Source organism: Neolamprologus multifasciatus, chromosome 10 (assembly GCF_963576455.1).
Source record: "Neolamprologus multifasciatus chromosome 10, fNeoMul1.2, whole genome shotgun sequence".
Lineage (NCBI taxonomy): Eukaryota > Metazoa > Chordata > Actinopteri > Cichliformes > Cichlidae > Neolamprologus > Neolamprologus multifasciatus.
Genome location: NC_140448.1, coordinates 9,565,671 through 9,581,302, shown reverse-complemented (window position 1 = coordinate 9,581,302; position 15,632 = coordinate 9,565,671). Strand labels below are relative to the sequence as shown.

Below are 15,632 nucleotides of genomic sequence, written 5' to 3'. Positions count from 1 at the left end.
TTTTGCCATTTCCTCGGGGTTATCTGTTCAGTGCTGTCAGTATGAAAACAACTGCTGTTGGGTGCAGGCATCCACACAGCTGACCCCTGCAGCAGCAGTGTGCTGCCTCCCACACTCAGATGTTAAGTCTTCCAAGCCCCCGCACTGAGCATGCTCAGACAAACCAGCTCCTGGATCTGTACAGGAGTTTAGCTTAGCAGTCATCTGCGCATGGAACGATGCGAAGTGACAAGAACAGTGGGAAGCCATGGAGCTGAGTTAAGAAGCAGAGCCAAAAGCTAGACCGGCATACAAAAATACACACAGGCCCACGATGGCAAATGGAGTATACATAGAAAAATTGATTGATTTATTTATTTTTTGCTCTGTCAACGCACAAGTCAGTCAGAAACCAGAAACATAAAGAAAGACGATCTTGTGTAAGCTACTACAGTAAGAAAAGAATGTTGATATAGCGTAAGAAAACACAACTTTATTAATAACGTGCCTTTATCCCGTTTTCAGTACTTCTAAACTTAAAAGCAAAACCTGTAAAGTTGTACAGTTACTCCGGCTCTTCCACAGAGCTGCAAATCTGTGCACTTCCTCTGCTGCAGCTGACACTTATGTAGGTAGAACAGAAGTGCTGACTCCACAAAGAAAGCCTGTACTGCATCAGAGAGGAAGGCACAGCACAAACACGTGTTACAACCTTTTCAGTGCAAACGCAAAATATCTCCAGATTAGGCTCCAGACGCAGAGTGCGGATGTTATCGGAAGCGTATAGCGTAGAGTAGTTCTTTCACTTTTATGTGTTAATTCTAAAACAATTGTAAAACCTCCGTCAACTCCCAGTGCAGCCTGCGGAAGAAATTTGTTTAATTATCCATGGCAGCTGCTGTCCTGTTTGGGTCTACTGGGGACAATTAGGACGTGCGACTTAACAAACACCAGCCAACAGCCTCCAATCACATGCAAAGGCAGTATTAGCAAGCGTATGCAGACTTTCATAATGGCACTGAAACCAGAAAAGGAATCTTATTTTAAGTTCTTTTTTTCTTCACCTCACCACCCACCTTCTCCTCCTACTCCGTTGCATAATGCATGAGGATATTTAAATGCTCTTATCACATTCCCAAGACAATAAACAGATAGATACCAAATAAATGAACAAATGGCAGCGACTGGGCACAGACTATGTGAAAATTAGAGAACGCTTTTGAATTTTTAGACTCACAGAAAAAACAAAACAAAACAAAAAACTGTATTTATGAGCTGATATAATTTCTATTAGTTCTCTTTTCTTATCTTTGACCTAAGGAGAGTCAGTGTGGACTGAGACATAACCTTCAATTCGGATCTTAATTAAATAATAATAATCATAATAATAAAATACTCACTTTGTCTCTTTCTAATCCCAAAGCTGCACATTGGGTACACTCCAGAAGGGTTCTGATCTTAATGACTCGAGTGGTCTCTAATGAATCCTAAAGACCTGCTAAACTCTGCCTCTGACTGCTGTTCATCGTCCAATGCATTATGCTGTCAGAGTGCTCTTTTTAATATGTTGATATTAGTTATTGCAGAGATATAACCACAATCAGCAGACTGTCCCTTGATTTACTGTTATTTTAATAATCCATAATTATTGATTTCTGCTTGTTTGCTTTGTTTTATGTTTGTTTTAAGCAATACATGCCACATGGAGAAAGACTAAGGCCTTGAAAAGCACATACACTTCAGACGTTAAACAAGTCATCAGAGAGAAAGCTGGCTAACACTGCCACCTGCTGGAAATACATGGTTTGTTCACGGATATTTTCACTGATATATGGGCATCCAGAAAAAAACACAAACAAACAAAAACAAAAAACAAAAAAAAGTTGATCTTGGTGAATCATCTCTGAAAACTATTCCCATGCCTGCTCAGCCACTCAGGGTGAAGCTATGAAATATACTCCTATGGAAAGAATTAATCCACTATAGGATTATTTTGGCCCAACTAATCCAATAGTGGATTAATTAGAGACTGATCCTTTGGCAATGTAATGTAATATCAGGTCATTCAGAAGCTTGTGTTGACACATGGTTCCACTTCTGTAAATGATGGGTTCAAAAAACTACATCTTGCTTGATGGCAGCAATTTGGCTAAATTCAAGTTTATTTGTGTAGCTCCAAAACACAATAGCAGTCACCTCAAGGCGCTTTATTCTGTAAGGTAAATGCCCTACAGTATTACAGAGAATAAATTCCCAACAATAAGATCATCCCCTGTGAGCAAGCAGTAGGAAAAAACTCACTTTCAACAGGAAGAAATCTAAAACTAAAACTAACAGTTTACTCAAGATTCCACTTCAAGCCAGAATCACAGCATATTAAATTGTTTACTTTAGTTATAGACTTTTGTTTTGAAAGATCATTACCAAAAAAATAACTGCAATTAACAACAACTCAATCTTATTAAAGAATTTCATACTTTCGCATGATGGTTTTTGCATAGTTTCAGACAAATGAGATTTAACATTTTGTGCCAAAGTGAAACTGACATGAGACACATTTCTTTCTTTCTTTCTTTTCTTTTGTTTTTACTGTATGCCCTTAACCCAGCGGTTCATCTTAAACACTGGTAAAAGAGAATTTTATTTACAAAGATAACTGATGCTGAAATGGCAATCCTCAACAGCAGACCTGCTGTTACGCGTATGTGATGTGACATGTATGTGCGGTGTTGGACAAATAACCGTTCGCACAGAGACACACTCCAAAGCTATAATAATCAGGCTATTGACAGTTAGATTAAAGTGCTGCTCTTTGGACAGCTGATTTAATTTTATTTATCCTCGGCCCTAGAGGTGTAATGCTGGAACTGACGATGCACAGGTAAACAGAGATAACCAGAGTGAAAATAAAGGACTCCACATCTGAGACTATAAAAGGTTTCAAATGTATCAGGCCTGAAATAAATAGTGAGGCAAGTAAAATTTTGGATTAGTGCACTTCTGAGCCAACGATGCATTTTCATAAAGGCCATGATGACGCATCGGCTTTTTCATCAGCTTAATCACGATGAAAAATTACAATTTGGTCCCATCATGTATGCTGATGACTAGGGATGGGTATTGATAAGATTTTCACGATTCTGATTCCATTTTCGATTCTGTTTAACGATTCGATTCTTTATCGATTCTCTTATCGATTCTTTTTAAAAAAGGAGAACACTAAGGTCTAATAGCTTAGAACTTTGTTTTATATCTTCTCTTTGAACAAGATAGAAATTTAGGAGTAACATGGCCTTACAAACCCAACAGTGAGATCTTAAGAGATCCACAGCCTACGGCTCTTCAATGGGGTGTCACAGGGTCCCCAGGAAAAAAAATTGTAAATGTAAAATAATAAAATAAATATTCTTCTGTAGCAATAACAAAGTATAACATCAATTATTCTGTAGCAATTACACAAGAATATCCAGTAATGTCCCTGCCTACAATTAAACACATTTACTTACCGAAAATCATCTGCTGTGGCAAATGGGTGCAAACCTTTGACCACAAACTTAGTCACTGCTCGGTGACATTTGTCTATCCTAGCCTGAAAGGAGACGCTACCGGTAGACTGCAGTGAGAACTGCCAGCATCTGAGCCAGACTCTGTCTGTCTCTCTCATCATGGTCATCTAAATGCACAGTAATGGCAGGTTTTGTAATAAGGCAGATCGCGCTAACATAATATGCACTGTTAGTTGATTATTTACTTGCCGCATTAACGGGAGAGGACGTGCAAACGTTACCGCTGCTGCTGGGTTGAGATTCACGAGTCCGGAGCGGAATTAAAAACACGACATTCATTTAAGGTCATCGTGTGTTTTGTGAGCAAATGCTTTTGTATATTTGTAGTGTTTCCTCCCTTAAATGAAATATCTACTTTGCAAGTATTGCAAGTTGCCCTGTTGTCATCCATTCTCGTAAAGAAAAACCAAACTTTTGAGCGTTTGAGCCGCTTAGGCGCCGTGTTTCCTGCCAGGTAAATGACGCTCCGCAACGTGGTGACGTCATTCGGGGCGACTGGAATCGATAAGGGAATCGTTTTCAAAAATGGCAAACAATTTCAAGGAATTGAAACACTGGGAACCGGTTCTCAACAAGAACCGGTTTTGGATACCCATCCCTACTGATGACTATAGACAGCACTCTTGTATCTTGATTGTCTTTCTGACCTTTATATACAGTCTGGTTTAGTTAATCTGCAGCACAGACAACCCAAGTTAGATTTGTATATCATGATAAAGAATGGAACCTGTTGTTTGCAAGTTATTTGTACTTACTTATAATATGTATTTTTTTAAGCAATGCAATATACATTATACATACAGATACATATCAGAGCTTAAAAAATAAGGATCAGTTCATTTTTTTTTCTGACGAATGATGTTTTCAACTATCATTTTTTCCAATTAAACACACAAAGCAAACAAATATTGATTATAATCAACATTCACAAGAGCATATCTCTCACTTCACTCACTTCAGATTTTGAAAAGACAAAGAGAAAGCTGCATATTCTGCAGTTGCAGTAATAAATAAACAGTTTAATATAATGCATAGAAACAGATGTAATGTCCAGGAAATCAAGCCCATTTATTAAATGTTCATGAGTCTCTGTTTATGTTTCTCCTGCTGGAAGCTCATTTGTCCTTCTGAAATGCCAATGAAACCTCCCACAGCAACTATGTGCAGGAAGCTGTACATGCAACACTCACTTTGAGCTGTGTTTGGTGCAGTAAGGTCCAGCTTGCCTTGTTAATGAGTTTTGTTGAATTAAGTTCCCACTGACAATCTTCTTCATACATTCAAAGACACAAATAAAACCAGGTATGTTAGAGCATTATTCAGTATATAGCACACTGTCTGTAAAATATTCACAACATTCATGTCACAGTTTACTTTTGACTAATGTTTGATTTGGTAGAGTTAGGAGGTAAATAATAAAAGTACTTTTATGGAATAAAAATAACAAATATAACATGAAATAAGAATGTTTCATAAATACACTGAATGCATTAATCTCTTGCTGTGCTAATTTCATTATAAATTAAAAATGTAAACAGAAATCATACATTTTGCTTAGATTTATGTAGATTTCATTTTTACAGTAGTCTATATCACCACTGTGCACAAGTTTCACATCTGTCTATAATGGCAGATAAGTGATCTCATCTGTTGATGTATTTATAATACATAAAGCCAGCATAGCTATAATGATGTAGCTCATGTCCATTAAGATAAAAGAAAAGAGCTGGCTATCATAGCTTAACTCATATTTTTTTTAAAAAGGATATCTTGTTCAACTGCAGTTAATCTGTAAAAGTGTCCAGGAAGTCCTTCTGTTTGTCCTATTTGGGTTCCTACACATATTGTACATATCAAATGAACTTGCTGGTCACTTATTTACTTTGAATAGCAGGGCTGGAGGTTTCAAAAATAAACAATTTGCAAACATTTAACTACACATGTCTCCATGCAGCTTTCTGGGAAGCTTACTGAGTCATCTATTTATTCGAGTCAGATCAACTTCACCACACTGAAGACTGCAGTTAAAAACATGCAGTTCAAACTTCTGTCTTAGTCCAACACTATTATAACCAAAGAAAAATGTGCAACTTAAAATAAACATGTAAAGATTTATGTTATTTTCCAATAACAGTGTTATTAATCATTAATAAAACTTTTATGTAACATTTATTGTACTGTGCCTGGAATTGCATAAACTTTGGCACTATCTACAAATGAGTGACAGTGTAAACCATTGGGTAATCTTTTACTTTGAGTGAGTAATAGTAAGCAATATTTTGCTGGAACTCTAGATTCTATTGGGGAGACAACATCCATAGCATTTCATCTTGGCTCATCAGGAATACTATTTCCCATTTGTAGCGTGAGGGTCTTCTCCTCTGTGTCTTTTTCTTGTATGTCTATCTGTCCCTCACACTGTTGAGAAAGTCTTTTTCCATTAGTAAAGGTCAATCGCTTATTTACCGATACACCGTTAAGGTGCAGTTTTCTTTGATCTAGTCTTTTGCAGTGAAGCAGCTCTCTGTAGGCTCTGTGGAAATCCCTGTTAAAGGCTGGATAAAGTATTGGATTAAGGGTAGAGTTAAAATAACCCAACCACAGGACTACAGAGTGAAGTGTATTAGGCGGGTTTGTCTTTTCCTTCATTCCAATCCAGGTGAAGTAGGTGAAGTAAGGGAACCAACAGATGACAAAAGCCCCAAGTACTGCAGCCAGGGTCACTGTAGCTTTGTGCTCTCGGGCCATCACTGCAGTTGCTGTACGTGCAAATGATGGCAGGGTAGCACGAATTCGCCTAGCCTGAAAAGATTGGTTAAGAGAAGGAGACAAAGATAATGAGATCTTGGGACTTAACCAAGTCACTGGTTTGATAGTCAAGGATTTACAATTACAAGACAATATGAATTTAAATAAATCCCATTTAAATGTCCACTGAAAAAACAAAAAAACATCTTTATTCATATATGTATTTCTATAGCAGTTGGCCAGACATCTTCAAAAAGAAATGTAAGCCTTGAAGTAATGACCTTTGACAAAATCATAATAAACACTGACCTGTTCTCGTGCCATCCTGAATATGCAAAGATACATTCCACACATAACCATCAGAGGCAGGTAGAATGAGCCAAAGGCATAAAGAAGAACATAGTTGTTATTCCATCCAAACTGACAGTAGCAGCCCTCTTTTTCATCATCCCCCATGCCCCAGTCTAAGTTTTGAACCCTGTAGTCCGCTGTGTTCCACCCCAAGTGGATAGGCAGAACGGACACAGCTAGTGACGTAGCCCAGATGGTGATGATAGCCAATGTCACCCTTAGAGGTGTAACTCTCCGGGAGTGGCTAAGGGGTGCTGAAATAGCAAGGTATCGGTCCACACTGATTGCCAGGAGGGTCAGGATGGAGGCCGTGCACAGCATGACATCTAGTGAAATGTAGATGTTGCACAAGGCTCCTCCAAATGGCCATTCCCCGCTGCGCAGCTCCACAGTGGCGGACAAGGGAAGCACCAGCAGGCCAAGGAGGAGATCTGTCACTGCCAGCGAAACCACGAAGCAGTTAGCAATTCTCCATAGTCGACGGCTCATTCCTACAGCCAAGCACACTAGCACGTTACCACCAATGGTTAGAATGATGAAAAACACCAGGATGAGCCAGCGCAATGTTGTGGCGATCATGATGCACTCCTTCTCTGGCACTGGAACAGTGCTACTGCCAGTACCTCAGTAGTAAATATTGAAAATGCGTCATCCACTTATCTCCAAAGTTTCTCAGCTGTTGTCAGTTCCCTCAGACTGTCTTTTCTATGTGCATAGAAGCAGTCTGGTTTAAAAGTTTATCTCTGTATGGAAAGCCCTTCATAGTCTTCTCTTGTTTCACATTGCCACAGCCTCTGAAGTAAACATGACCCTGGTGAAAAACAAAAACAATGGGGTTACTTAAAAAGCTATAAAAAGGAAACATGTTTATCTCTCTGTCATTTAATGAAAAAGTCCAAGTCCAATACTGTTAAAGGTCAATATACCACAGATGGTCACTGAGAAAATGACAAATAAGCAAACTATGCACAGGGCTGTATACAAATCCTGACAGTATGTGTGTATATGTAGATATAAAATAGTGTCACTTCAATTTGTTTTTTAAGTAATAAGGTTTCCATAAAAATATAAATAATTCAATATAAGAGAGTGGACTACAATATTGACAGTTTTGGCTGACTGAAACTGAAAATAGTTAAACAGGCGATCATATGCTACACGCTGAATGCAGCATGAGCTCTGGACCTTTTCTGCATGTCTTTCTCTGCGTGCTCTTCCTACTTTCTTGTCTCCTCTTCATTCCTCCACTATCCAATAAAAAATGAATCTTCATAAAAGATTTGGTTTTTGATTTTGCATGCTACTAATGCAGTTCTAAGACCAAATGTTCTCAGTTGAAATCAGAAATGAGAAAATTGATCTCTACACTGACTTTGGATTTGACCTCCCAGGGAATCTGTAACACTGCTAAGTAAATTTACATATTTTTTCAACACATATTAAAGCATTCCACAATAACATTTTCCATTTTCTTTCACAATATCACGTTGAATGTACCGTGACTCATAGAACTTAGACCAGAGAAATGTATACAACCCTTGCATTGTGCCTTCTATTGTTAAATAAACAAATACATCCAGTTGAGGAGCCCTCCATAGACAGAAATGCACCCAAGTAATGACACCTACACTGACATTTTCCCATAGCTGCCAGATCTGCTGTAAAATATACAACAAATAGAAATAAAAAAAAAAAACTGTCCTTAGATGCAAATTTTTACTAGCTGCACTATATTATGCACAACCAGCAGCGTAATGCATATCAAGATATTAAAAACAGTCATAAAAGACAATAGTATAAGTCTAAAGGTATAAGAAGACATAGAAACATTGAAGCTCTTTAAGCATGGGAGGACTTATAAAATCAAATCAAAAACATCAAATTTTACAGTATGAAAATATAAAAACCCTGAATGAACAGACTCGCGCTGTTTTTCTTTGGCTTGTTTGACAGCTGCCCTGCCTTGAGCCAGTGCTGATGGATGCAATTCATAGTTTAATAATAAGCAACATAAACCAATTTCCTGTAAGAGTTAATTTAATTTGATCACATCTGTATAATGTATGTTGTCATGTTTCATGTGTTGTCCATGCATCATTTTTTAAATTTATTCAAAATAGAAATTAGACACATGAAAATAGCTACAATTATAGACTGTTTCATCGCTAATGTTTTTTTGGTTTTTTTTTGACTGGAGGCACATGCAATATTTAGTGAGCATGGTTTAAACAGAACGTAAGATACCAGAGCCTCCACCTTATGACATGTTTACCAAGACAAACTGTTCATTCATGTTTAGATTACAGTTGTGGTAATTTTGTTTTGTGACACCAATCTGGAGCCTCTTCAGGGGTTTCACAAGAGAATGTAATTCATGCTGCGACAGCAAACATGCAAAAATGATAAGAATAGATATCGCGTTATTGTGTTTATATTGGGGTGGAGGAAATTATGGCTGTGTTCCAACAATAATAGAATGATAAGTAATGATAACAGAGTAATTTTTTTTTTTTTGACAACCGTGTTCAAAGATCCTATTTTTGGAAGAGAGGAGATGGGATTAATTTAGCCACGAGGTTTTGTCTCAGGAACATGCTAGGTACACAGACTAATCAGGTATAAATGTAGGTAGAGCTAATTAAGTTTTTCAATTATTTTTTTAATTATATTTTCAGGAAGAAAGTTATTATTTCTAGATACAGCCATAGTCTATTATAGCCTATAGTGAATGGCATCTCTAAAACATTGTAAATCAAAACTTTGACAGTCGGCATTCTTCAGAACGGTTCACTATGGTACACACTTCTAAATGAAACCAAATTGCTCAAATCAAATTAAATTAGCCAAATAGAGTTTTTCACAGTAAACCTCAAAGTTTGGTGTAAAATAAATCACCGTTTTTTTAAATTAATTAGATTCTAATTTAACAATTTTTTAACATTTTTTAATCATTATAACGTATGTATAGTTGACTGTTTTTTGTCATTTCACTTTAATTTTCTGCAAATTATCTAAAAAGCATCATCCCTGTTGAATAAAATAGATTAATGTAATTTAATTAATTAATCCAGATCCATATTTCTGGCTTCACAGGCAACAGTTGTGAACAATACTATTCAAAACACTAAAGCCCTGTTTTTTTTTTCTCTCTTTTCTCTCTTCACATACTGTTCTGCTAACAGTGTTCTTTCTAAAAAAAGCACACAAAAAGCCAACACCCCTCACCTAAATGTTCCTCCATATGATGATATGCATGATGGATATTCTGTGATTTGATTTTCTTTTAAATTTACTAGTGTAAATGTGGTAAGTCTCAACATTTGCAGACTTTGGAGATCTCATAATGATGGAGCAAAGTCTAAATTAATTTTTTTCTTCCACAAATACTGTTCAAGCATAACATAACATAAGAAGAGTGTACAGGAAATGAGTGTCTCCTTTCCTTTTACAGTAAATACCTGAAAGTTAGGTAAAGTGCAGTTTATCAAAAATGACAATTTTCTTAAGATGTAAGGTGGTTTATTCTTCACACAATTACAAATAAATTAGGCAATACTTAAAAATATTTATGCAGTACTTAAAATTACTTACGGTATAATTTGTATCTCCTTTCCTGCAAAATTTGGGCGCTATTATTTAATCACTAATCAAATTGACTTACAATGTAATTATTTCTTCTTTCCTGTAAAATATGTGAAGTTAAGAACTACTTATAATAATATAATAATATAATTGTATCATAATAAACTCATAACTAGGCCATTATTTCAAATGATGACATTACCGTTTGTCTTCTCATGCTTCAAGTTAATGAATTTAAAGCAGCCTTTGTTTCAGCTGTACTTGGCCATTCAGAGGATCGAACCTTTTAATGTTTTTGATCATCTCAATGGATTTCCCTCAGGGATAAAAACGTGTTGTTTCCATGGGGACTTTGTTTGTTCAGCACAGACAGAGTTTTAGTCATCTGGCTGCCGTCATTTACAGCCATAATAACCAGGCTTTACTGAGTATCGGCCATAAAAAGTCAGGGAGGATTTAATAGGAAAAAAATTCAAATAAAAATCACTGATGTTTGTCTCTATTTTTTTGCACTTTTGCTGACTTACAAACGCACAGAGAGAACCGGTGAAATGCAACATTTTATTTGCAAACAAATAAAATAAAAATAAATAAATAAATAAAATTTTCAAACAATTTTTGATTTGTTAAACTGTCACTTAGCAAGAGGTTAATAAAAGGAAGAAAAGCCTAAAGATTAAAAAAAAAATAAGCTTGCCAAGTAATACTTACAATAGTCCCCTGCAATGTGAATAGTTGGATATAATCTGTGGTCACCATGTTTCAGTAGGGCACGTGCGTGTGTTTATAACAAACGGATGTGCAGATTGATGTCAGGCTAACACTCTGTGCGTGACTGCAAACTACATGCCACAATTACTAAGTAATGCTACCTCTTTTAGCTCATCATACTACATTGCTTACTAACAGTTACCACATGAAAATTCTTTCTTCAATTCCGCACTCCAGACTATCTCATGAAAATAATGAAATGGTAATATGTTTCTGTTCAGCAGCAATCGTGCACACAGTGGTCAGAGAACCTGAATTGATAATGGAACTAACGAAGGTACCAAAAATCAACAATGAGAGGGAGTAAGATCTTGGCTGGAATGGCAGAAGAATGTAGTGAGTAGGGGGAGGGACCATTATAGTTCAATAATTTAACAACTGAAAAAAGAAACCACGAAGAGCAGTCTGGTAAATCATTTGGGAATTTGCCAAAGTGAAATCCTAGAAGAGGTTATATAATTTTTGCCCAGCGGCACTGGGTTCTTGCCTTGTTGTCTGAAACTCTGGTTTTTGCCTTTTTACTACTTGTTTACAACTTGTTTAGAGTAAATTGATTTCATTAGGGACACGGCTCATGTATTTTCAGAGACACAGACTTAATTTCATGTGGCTCATTCGGAACAACTCCTACATTTTTACTGCAATATCAGCAAGCCCTACTGTCATTTACCCAAATCTGAATCTGAAGTATGAAGTCAGCAAAATCAGAAAATAGAACCCATTAACTTGATAATCCACATTTAAAACTCACATGTGACATGCAAAAGCATGCCTGGCCACAGCTTATCTCTGTGTTGCCCTATACATATACTGCCAGCTGCCTACATGCCAGCTAACATCCTCTGAATAGGAATAAAAATCAAATAAATCAAATCCCCACATCCGTTTGGTATAAACACACACACGTGTCCTACAGAAACATCAAGTTTATCTTTTTGCGAGAGCCTTCATCTCAGCACTGTCTCATTTCAGATAAGATCACAACAACAACCACAAAAGAGAAATGTTTATTACCTCACCTCACGTGGTTTGTCGTAAACACCTGTCAGATCCAACACTTCTTCCTTGAACATAGATGTTCTGATTCCTCAGACCTGGCTGTGTAAACGTATCTCTCTCTCTCTCTTGCTCTCGCTCTCTCTCGCGCGCACTCTGTCTCTCCCTACTGCCCACTCTGTTTTTGTAGATGTTATTAGCACATGCACTTCTTGCAGTTCTGTGACATCATTTCATTTGCTCCCTTTAAAGTTTATTTCAGCCCACATCTTCAGAAGAGTTGAATGCTTATCCCACAACTTCAGCCTGTATCATTCTTTCTTATACAAGACAGAGTTAGTAGGTAATATAATTAGTGGGAAAAAGTGAGCCGCTATTTATTTAATTATAAACAATATGTCTTTAATTATATAACTGTATAACTGTAAAATTTGTTATCATGTACAATGTTGCAGTGCAGACCACTAGTAGTCATTATATAGCAGTAAGTGCATCACCTGCAAGATCCGCACCCTGCACATGTGTGATGCATTTCATAGAATCAGCATTATACATTCATGTTGGTAAACTGATATGGCAACTTGCTGATATTTAGCACATGATCCTTGCTATCTGTCACATTTTGACTTGTTTGCATGGTAATATTGATTTAATAATGCAGAGCAAAATTTAAAGTGCAGTTTGCTAACAGGATTTTTTTAATTCTAGGGAATTAAACATGCAATTAAACAAGCTGACTGGACTCGTGGAGTGCAGTCAGCTTCTTCAGCCAGTAGGTGTGAACCATGTCGGTGCCTGGTGCTGTCCAACTCTTCATACTGGAGACCCTTTCTTGGATATCTGCCACTGTGATGGTTACTGGACCCTGTTCAGGGAGGTCGCTATGGTCTGCCCTCAGATCCACTAGCCACTGAGCATTGCCGTTATGGGTTGCGTCCTTCTCCCATATGCTCTTCCAGTATTGCTCCGTCTCCAGCCTTGGTGGTGCTGTTTTCATATTGTTCCCCTGTCACTGAGAGTATACCTTGGCTGGTTCTGTGGAGAACAGCTGGTTTATTCTCCTGCCTTCAATCTCTCTAGTGTACCTCTTTAAGTGGCTGGCCAAGGCTGCCTCGGGTATGGACAGCTTGCTGTACTTCTTAGGCACCTTCTTTGTCGCACCTTTCTGCAGCTCCAATAGTTGGCTAACATCTCTCCGTGCTACCTTGATCTTAGCCTCTAGTCTCCTTCTCCATGGTTCAACTTATAGCCCAGCATCTCACTGATCACTGCTGCCGTGGTGTAGATCAGCTTGTTAGAGTTGGTAATGGTGGCTGTAGGTATCATCCGCAGTGCTGCATTAACATCATCTAGCAGACCTTCTGAGGGTACTTCACATAGTCTTGGTAACCAGCTACGGGTGATCCAGGTTTTAAGCTTGGCCATGATCCTATCTTTCAGTTCCTCTCGCACTCAACGATCCTGCTTCTATTGCACTTGGGGCTTGGTACCCAGTCTCAGGCGGGGGTGATGATATCTCTCCCCTGACCTGGCGTCCTAGCTCCCCCTTGCCGTAGCATTTGTGTTGTACCTCGTCAATAGCTGTGAGAGCAGTCACTTCTTTTGAATGTTGGAACACTGAGCTGCTAGTTGTTTCGCCGTCATTGTGGATGTTGGGTGTCGAAGATTCCATAGGTCCCTCATCCTATTCATGTAACCTATCTATCTATCTATACACACATATATATGTATATAAAACAAGGAAGTTCAATTTCACTCTCAGTCATTGTCACTTAACAGGCATTTTATTTATGGTCTGTGAGCTTCTATATATATATATTCAATAAAAATGTCTCTTCTCAGCAGCAAGTCCCGACTTAAAAAAAAAATTCTCCGACTGTTTGTTGGTATTTTAGCTTCAAACCTTCTAGTGTGACATGCACTGTCTCTCTTGAATCCTAATATTATAGAACTAATATTCAGGCTCTATAATGACCAGTGATCCATTATAAAACTGTACCTCCATTGCAATAAGACTCTAAAAATAAATGGTCATTTAACAAAATAAGTTAATGGTTTCTTTCAAACGAGGTTCCGGAGTTGACAGTACGTGCTCAAATCACCATACTTGCCCATGAAGGAAAACAAGTTAACGATTAAAGAAAGTCTGAATAATCCTGCAGGCTCAAGGGATTAAACAATAACTCATGTAACTTAAGAGTTATGATACCTAACTGTACTGCAAACTCTAGATGATATAGGAGGCTTCATTTTTTCAAAGATGTCTGTCCTGGGATCCTTGTCACATGTATAGTAGTGCACATATTTGGATGTGTACACATGCAAGATAATCTCGCATGTGTACACATCCAAAATAAAATCAGAAATCCTGCTAAAAATGTAAATATAATTCAGTTCATATATATATATATATATATATATATATATACTAAAAAAACAAAACAAAAAACATTTCCTTTGCAATGAAATCTGGGTACATACAGTGGCTTGCAAAAGTATTCGGCCCCCTTGAACTTTTCCACATTTTGTCACATTACAGCCACAAACATGAATCAATTTTACTGGAATTCCACGTGAAAGACCAATACAAAGTGGTGTACACTTGAGAAGTGGAACGAAAATCAAACATGATTTACAAATAAATAACTGAAAAGTGGGGTGTGCGTAATTATTCAGCCCCCTGAGTCAATACTTTGTAGAACCACCTTTTGCTGCAATTCCAGCTGCCAGTCTTTTAGGGTATGTCTCTACCAGCTTTGCACATCTAGATACTGAAATCCTTGCCCATTCTCCTTCGCAAAACAGCTCCAGCTCAGTCAGATTAGATGGACAGCGTTTGTTAACAGCAGTTTTCAGATCTTGCCACAGATTCTCGATTGGATTTAGATCTGGACTTTGACTGGGCCATTCTAACACATGGATATGTTTTGTTTTAAACCATTCCATTGTTGCCCTGGCTTTATGTTTAGGGTCGTTGTCCTGCTGGAAGGTGAACCTCCGCCCCAGTCTCAAGTCTTTTGCAGACTCCATGAGGTTTTCTTCCAAGATTGCCCTGTATTTGGCTCCATCCATCTTCCCATCAACTCTGACCAGCTTCCTTGTCCCTGCTGAAGAGAAGCACTCCCAGAGCATGATGCTGCCACCACCATATTTGACAGTGGGGATGATGCGTTCAGAGTGATGTGCAGTGTTAGTTTTCCGCCACACATAACATTTTGCATTTTGGCCAAAAAGTTCCATTTTTGGTCTCATCTGACCAGAGCACCTTCTTCCACATGTTTGCTGTGTCCACATGGCTTGTGGCAAACTGCAAACGGGACTTCTTATGGTTTTCTGTTAACAATGGCTTTCTTCTCGCCACTCTTCCACAAAGGCCAACTTTGTGCAGTGCACGACTAATAGTTGTCCTATGGACAGATTCCCCCACCTGAGCTGTAGATCTCTGCAGCTCGTCCAGAGTCACCATGGGCCTCTTGGCTGCATTTCTGATCAGCGCTCTCCTTGTTCGGCCTGTGAGTTTAGGTGGACGGCCTTGTCTTGGTAGGTTTACAGTTGTGCCATACTCCTTCCATTTCTGAATGATCGCTTGAACAGTGCTCCGTGGGATGTTCAAGGCCTGGGAAATCTTTTTGTAGCCTA

The 15,632-nt window shown here is 38.0% G+C and overlaps 1 protein-coding gene across 1 annotated transcript; it reads right to left on the bottom strand.

Moving 5' to 3' along the window:
* Window positions 1-5,734: 5,734 nt before the first annotated feature.
* hrh2b (histamine receptor H2b) lies at window positions 5,735-7,444 on the bottom strand. The gene is made up of 2 exons (XM_085174333.1): window positions 6,603-7,444; window positions 5,735-6,347 (listed from the first exon to the last, which is right to left on the bottom strand). The coding sequence occupies exons 1-2, from the start codon at window positions 7,221-7,223 to the stop codon at window positions 5,871-5,873; spliced, it is 1,098 nt and encodes a 365-aa protein (XP_085030459.1). The 5' UTR covers window positions 7,224-7,444; the 3' UTR covers window positions 5,735-5,870.
* Window positions 7,445-15,632: the final 8,188 nt, after the last annotated feature.